This window comes from Rhea pennata, chromosome 7, assembly GCF_028389875.1.
Source record: "Rhea pennata isolate bPtePen1 chromosome 7, bPtePen1.pri, whole genome shotgun sequence".
Lineage (NCBI taxonomy): Eukaryota > Metazoa > Chordata > Aves > Rheiformes > Rheidae > Rhea > Rhea pennata.
The window spans coordinates 39,596,353-39,603,595 of NC_084669.1; the positions used below are offsets into that span (position 1 = coordinate 39,596,353).

At 47.3% G+C, this 7,243-nt stretch overlaps 1 protein-coding gene across 1 annotated transcript in view; it reads left to right on the forward strand.

The window, feature by feature from the left end:
* PAPSS2 (3'-phosphoadenosine 5'-phosphosulfate synthase 2) overlaps positions 1-6,095 on the forward strand; it is a 34,286-nt gene extending 28,191 nt beyond the window's left edge. Inside the window, exons 10-12 of the mRNA XM_062580786.1 lie at positions 1,642-1,910; positions 2,848-3,077; positions 3,638-6,095. Coding sequence (XP_062436770.1) covers positions 1,642-1,910; positions 2,848-3,077; positions 3,638-3,779 — 641 coding nt within the window. The 3' untranslated portion in view covers positions 3,780-6,095. The remainder of the gene's footprint in view (positions 1-1,641; positions 1,911-2,847; positions 3,078-3,637) is intronic.
* Positions 6,096-7,243: the final 1,148 nt, after the last annotated feature.

Below are 7,243 nucleotides of genomic sequence, written 5' to 3' on the forward strand. Positions count from 1 at the left end.
TTTCTAAACATGACCTGCCCTCAGTCTGCTTGTGAAGCAATTAGGCTGAAAGACACTAAGCAGTTTACCCCCTTAAGTCAATCAGTTATTTAAGAATTGATGTTTCTGATCCCCAGAGGCTTCTTTTGAAACAGCTCTTGCCGCCCTGGCCTAGGCCAAAAGGCACTTCTGCAAAACAAAGTTTTAAATAAACAAATGCAATCTGGTGAGCTCGATTCTATACATCAGTCTGTGTAATTAGAGTCAATAAATCTCCTGTTACACGTGACAGCTCCACCTGACTTGTTCTCACCACCACACATAGGCCAGCCTATGGGCTTTGTAGTGTTCCTGCAGTATCAACACATTAAGGCTTATTAAGTTTCATGGTGTGTGACTTTAACTCTTTTGGCCCTCACCTCTAAGGCCAAAGCAGTTGCCATGCGGTGCTGCTGTCTCTTTTCTGCATCCCATGAGGGGGCCCAGGATCGAAAGCAGCAGCAGGGCTGTGCTGTGGATGGAGGATGTGTCACCAGAAGGGCTGACTTGGGAACTGTGAAGTCCCCCCTTCTTTCTTTCTCATAAAAAGATCCCTCGTTTTGGGGCTCACGTGGCTTGAAAGTTCATAATCTGAACTGTGTGACAGCCCAGCCGGAGGCACAGTCTTCCTTGCATGTCTGCCACTCCTCTGTGTTGTATCAATCTGGTCGTTTCCTTGTGCTGCTGTGGGATTTTGTTTTGTCTTTCTGAAGCGTGCACACACATGAGAATTTTAGATTTGAGTTTCTTTTGCAGAAGAAGTCTCCCTATAGTGTTGCAGATCCTGCCTGGCCCACCCAAGCAGCTTTACGCTGTTTGCTAGTTCAGGGACTGCAGAGCTTAAGGCCTCTCATGCAGTGATGTCTCTGTGCACTTGTTCACGTATTTTGATGACTAGAATGACTCAGATGGCTCAGCCTGGGCTCATAAAAAGTATTTCCTGGGCAGTTTCAAAGGAACTTGAAACCCCTTCGGCGATTCAGGTAACTTCCTTGTTCTTCCTCACACTCTTCACAGTGGCCAGTTCTACACTGAATGTTTTTTAGCCTCTGCCTGACCATCTGCCCTGTGCAAGATGAGAACTTCTCACCACAGGACACCATGTTGGTTAAGGAGCAGTGTTCTTGGGTTGGAGCTCCATCTCGTTACTTACTGGAAAACTCCAGTAGAACCTGTCTGCAGCAAAGATGCCAGCCTTCTCAACAGTCATTTCAACTCAATATTCAAAGAGGGAGAAAGCTTTGGCCTTCCTGAAGATGACATTGAACTTGAGAAGGCACAGATCACTTCAGAAGTCAAGGAACTCAGTATAGGTTTAAGTTTGTCCTCGGTGACATATGAAGAATGTTGTCTGTAGGAGAGCTGCTGGGACTGTAATCAGCCCCAAAGGAGAGCTGTACAATGAAAAAAAACCTTACAGAATGATCAATAGACATTACACTTATAGCAGACACTCACCTAAGCTATTTAAGGTCTCTTTAATGTGAAGATAAGATATACAGCGGATCTGCTGTCATATTACCACGTCAGAATGTGTATGATGTGCAAATAAAGTTGCTGTCGCTGAGTGCTTTGTCTGAACCCCTGAGCAAGCCTGTGACCCTCTCAATCTTTCCTTTTTAGATGCTGTCTTCGCATTTCAGCTGCGCAACCCTGTGCACAACGGGCATGCCCTGCTCATGCAGGACACGCGGCGTCGGCTTCTGGAGAGGGGTTATAAAAACCCTGTGCTCCTCCTGCACCCCCTGGGAGGATGGACCAAAGATGATGATGTCCCGCTGGAGTGGCGGATGAAGCAGCATGCAGCAGTGCTAGAGGAGCACGTTCTGGACCCCAAGTCGACCATCGTTGCCATCTTTCCCTCTCCCATGCTTTATGCTGGCCCCACAGAGGTAATGTAGTGGCTGGCTGCTGCCATGTGATGGCACTTCTCAAACCTTCCTGCTTGCAAGGAGTGAAGTCAGTCAGTGGGGAGGACCGCTGCCGGATTCCCGGGGCAGCTCCAGAAAGCAGCAGGCCAGGGAGTCGCTAGTCATTGCCTTGCTGTTAGCTCCCTCCTCGATTCATTCAGCAGCCATCTCCAAGCAGACCTCAGCTCAGCGAGCTACAAGCTGTGGGGAGAGCTGGCGAAAAATGGGCCTGGAAACAGCGATTTGTATCCCTGTGACCATCTGCCCTGTTGGATAGGGATGCTCGTTGGTTTGGATACTCCCAGTGGTTTCCCTTCTGTCCCTAATCTGGTGGGACAAAACCAGTTGACTCAGAACCTCCCTTGCAAGCAGTCCAAGCCCATCGCTGCCTGTTCGTTTCACTGCAGCTACTCACTGACTGATAAAAACTGAACACAGTGCTATGTCTGTCCAGCAGCAGGTGATCTGAGGAGATGAGCTAGCGTGGAGTTAGATTTCTCGAACAGCCATTCTACAGCTGTTAGTGTTATTCTCACAGCATCTCAGAGGAGTGGGGTGGGAGATTTGGTGACTCTGAATTACTTTCTTCAGACGGGCTGTCTGCATTTTGGCTTGACCACAGCCCAAGTAGCAAATAAAAGGAGAAGGGAGTGAAGCTGAACAGAGGCAGTGGGTGCAAGTAGAAATACATCAGGGAGATCCTTGGCTGTAGAAGAAAAGAGGGACACGTGGGCAGTTTTACCCTGCCTTTGCACAAATGGGGTTCGGCGGCTGATGGGCACCTTCTTTGGGTGTTCAAAGAGCAAATTGTTGCCTCAGTTCACTACAAAAATGAATCAGGATCGGTTCCCTTCCCTGGCATTTCCACTGGAATACCTGTCCTTAGCAGAACTACAGCTCTTGTGTGTCTCCTCCACAGGTGCAGTGGCACTGTCGGGCTCGCATGATTGCTGGGGCCAATTTTTACATAGTGGGCCGAGATCCTGCAGGCATGCCTCACCCGGAGACCAAGAAGGACCTCTACGAGCCCACGCAGGGAGGGAAGGTCCTCAGCATGGCACCAGGCCTGACTTCTGTGGAAATCATTCCCTTCCGAGTTGCTGCGTATAATAAAGTAAAAAAGGCTATGGATTTTTATGACCCTAAAAGGTAACCTAGATGGCAGCATCTACTTTTTTTTTTCTCCTATGCAGTGCTGTTGGTTTAAGATTGCTTCTGACTTGCAGTTTACCAGAGGAAAGGGCAAATCAGTATTTCTGGTAAAATGGCTGTGAGAGAAATCAGAGATCTTATCTGTGAAATCCATCCACTTTCCCTTCTAGGACTTGGCAGGCAATAAAGCATTGATCACGTGGCACTAAAGATATGCTGTCTTAGCCAACAGAGAGGATAAGAAACACTCTTTTGGGGAATAAGTGGCAGTAGAAATAGAGCCTCTCACTGCTGGAGAAGTGTTTTGTGTATAATCCAGCTCTTTCCGAAAGGGCAGCTGCTTTTGAGGATCCCATTGCTGCTTTGTGCCGATCATAGATTCACACATGAAGTCGCAGACTGGTGCCACCAGTGCCTGCAGAGCTAACGCTGAATTGGGGCCAGGAGTTTTCAGCCTAGATTCCTGGCATGGCAGAAGAGCTGCATTTGCAAAGACTCGGTTTGGTACGCGTGAGGCAGATTGCACTGATTTCGTCCCTGTCTCTGTTTTGCCTTAGGCATGACGAATTTGACTTCATCTCTGGAACACGCATGAGGAAACTTGCTCGGGAAGGTGAAAATCCACCAGACGGCTTCATGGCCCCTAAAGCTTGGAAAGTCCTAACTGAGTACTACCAGTCGCTGGAAAAAAATAATTAACGCTACTTCTCCCTAGAAATGTGTGTATTAAGAGTGAGCAATGATTGATTGATTTCCTGTGATACAGATCAGTTAACTTGGCATTTTCAATATTCTGACTGTAGGATTTTTCTAAACAAAGTCAGAGTGGTTTTATTTTGCTAATCAAAAATATTTTGAGCCTGATCCTTCTCCCCTGGAACTTTGCTGAGAGCTTCCCCGTCACGCTGGAAGAGAAGGGGAGCAGGCCCTTCGTTCCCAGCCCAATGTGGCTCCAGAAAGCAGTCACCTCGCGCAGGGTTTGCGTTGGCCAGTTGGAGTGTTTAGTGCCACCCTGGCCACGCACCGGTCGCCAGTGCAGAGTTGGGACCTTGTTGCCAGGATGAAAAACATGTTCCCCCCCCACACACACTTTGCGAAGCAGAAATGAAGTGACTTGCCATCCCCCCTTGACCCGTGTGTGGTCGCGCTGCTGGCCAGAAGAGCTTTCTGCGAGGTGAGGCAGCCCCAGGAAATACCAGAGGGAGGCTGCAAGGCACCCTGTGCTCACAGCATGGACGACACGCTGGTGGGGGGAGAATCTCTCCTGGGAGGCATCTTGAAGACCAGATCGGTGAGAAAGCTCAGGAACACACAGTCAGCAAGTAAAAGTTGCAACGGTGGTTGCATGGTTTTACTTGTACGCTTGCACCTGGCAGGAAGAGCTTGTCTAAGGGCAGGATTGGACCCTCCCTTCCCCAGCCCTCACCCCTCCGCTGTGAAAGGCCAGTTCAGAACGAAGAATGGTGACAAAACCCAAGTGTCAAGTGGGTCCAAGTCACTGCACCCGCAAGGAGCCAGGCAAGGGATTGCTCAAACGCTTCTCCTCTTCGTTCTGCGCGTCCTGCCCCTGAATCTGGAGCCGGTCGCTTTACAGATGAGCCACTTTTGCTTTCCACCTGCAGGATGGCTGACTCTGGCTCCAGCGAGGAGCATGGCACAAAAATCCCAGGCGTTGCTTTTTTTTTTTTTTTTTTTTTTTTTTAAGAAAATAAAAAAAGGAAGGATCTCCTCCTGCCGCCCAAGGCACTGCTGCAGAGAGGGTTAAGGTGCCCAGAGGTAGGAGCTTTTTCCACATCTGCTGATGGAAAGTTACTGCAGCATGGGATTTTTTTTTTATTATTTTTTTTTTGACCTGGACTTTGCCAGCCTGCTTCATGCTTTTCTGCTGCCTCACAGTTACCGCAGGAACCTCTCACAGGGCAGGGCAGTGTAAATCTACAAGGAATGTTTTACCTGGCCTCGGCTGTAGGCCTAGCGAGCATGTCGCGCTGGCACGCGGCGCCGTATCAGTTGTCGGTGCGCTTCCAGGCGGTGCTGAAGGTTTGGGGGTTGGAGCGCAAAGCTCAGGTCTGCCTGCCTTGCCGGCCTGGTTGGGGTGCGCTACCTCCGCGGCCACTATGCTCGGGTGCAGCGTTTCTGTGTGTACGTGTGTGTGGGTGGGAGGGGAACAGCTACGTACTTGTTTGTTAGTTATTGCACCGACAAGAATTTCTGATTTTTATACTTGTCATTTTTTTTTAAGCCCCCAAACCGGTCAGAATGTGTTTTAAATGAACTGGAAATAACATTCTCCTCTCCTTATATTTCAGTTTTAATTTCAAATGGATCTACGTTGAGTAAAAAAACGATCATGCTTCCACTTGTAATTTAGTCTAATGAGCTATATCTCAAGTGAAACTGTTTTGCTGTGACCATGGTACAGTGTCCAAAACTATGCAAGAAATTGGAAATATTTTTTGCAAAAAGTGTTTCTTTTCTTTTTTTTTTTTCTTTCTTTTTTTTTTTTTTTGGCAATTTTGAAGTGTTCAGAGTGAAGAGCCCAAAGCTGTATTATACCTCAAAAAAAGCTGCAAAGATAATGTTAGTGGCTGAAAGCATACTAGCAATAGTGCCTTTTATATTCAGCCCCTCCGGCAGGGACCTGAAAGATAAAAGCAATACTCCAACTTATAATTGTAATATTTGCCATTTTTCTAAAGTAAAAAAATAGTGAACTAGTGTTGTTGCCTCTCATCTTAAAATAATCAAGTGGTTTGAGAAAATGCAGTAAATCCAAAGTGGTTACAGCAAAACGTAAATGTTGTATTATCCTTTCAAAAATAGCATAGTGTGCTGATTACCTCTGATTAATAGAGTACATTGATGAGTTTTTTTTTAATAGGGTATTTATTAAAGACATGAGACTGGAATTTGTACCTCAAGTGATGCATCTCATGATTTAATATATTCTGAATGTGATACTCTGCTACAAAACACTCACTTTTAGTACAAATAAATATTTATACATATAACCAATTCTGGCTTTGTGATTTTTGTTGAGAAGCACAACCTCGTACCACCGCAGACTTATTGTCGCAGCCCTGGTTTCCGAAGCACCATTGGGGGGGGGAGGGGACACCCCTGCCCAAGCTGATTTGCTAATATGCTTAACACTCCCCCCCCCGCTCCGGCCTCAGTATTTGCAGAATTCAAACAAGGACACAATTTGTAAAGGTGACAGAAACAGAGTGACAAAAAGGCGGGGGGGGGGGGGTACTTCATTCATTTAGCTGTTACTTAAGACTTCCAAAGGTTTGTGTTTGTGCTGCAGTATCAGACTGGCAAGATGAGCGGCTTTACAGCCCGAGTCCGATTTAGGTACAGGCTGTACTGTACACGCTGCCTAGCAGTGCGATGCCTGAATAGGTCCTAAACAAAGTCTTTGCTTACTGGGCATGTCTGTGGCTTTTCCTGCCAGAAGAGTCAACCTTTAAACCCCCAACAAGGCTCCTTTTCACACTCTGTATTGCAGCTCAGAGCTCAGGACTGGACGCAGCCTCAACCCTCCCCTATGAAAGTAATGCTAAGGTTTGAGCAACGGGCTCAAATACTGTGGGTGATCGGTTCAGCTTTCCACTGCTTCTCTGCCTGAGTTTCTCCTGCTCTAACCAGATGCAGGCTCCACCGGTGAGGAACCTGGGCCAGCCTGACACAGGAATGAAGCTAAGGGAGGCAGCAGGCGAGTTCTTGCATGATAAATCGTGCAGCATCCTCAGCCTTTCCAGCAAGCTACAGTAAGCTATAGCGTAAGTGCAGCAGGGCAGTGTGGAAGAGTCCTTGGACTAGTGAAAAATTGCACTTCAGCTTCAGTTACTTTACAATGGCAAATAACTCTGCTTTTCCAGTGTCATGTTTACCTCTTAAGCCTACAGTGATGCAGTGATAGACACAACAAAAGGGCAAGATACTGCTAGCATGGAAACTGTCAGTTCTTAGAGAAATGCACAAAAAGGAGATGGGCACTCATCTGGTGGCTAGATGATGCCCCAGCATCTGCAGCTGGCCTCTTTTCCTATTCCCATGCATCAAGTCTGTCCCCTAGTGACAAGTAAGACAGTATTCTTCAAATGCCTACAGCAGATCAAAAGGAAGGAGCCACAGGACTGTTTACCAGCTGGGTTATT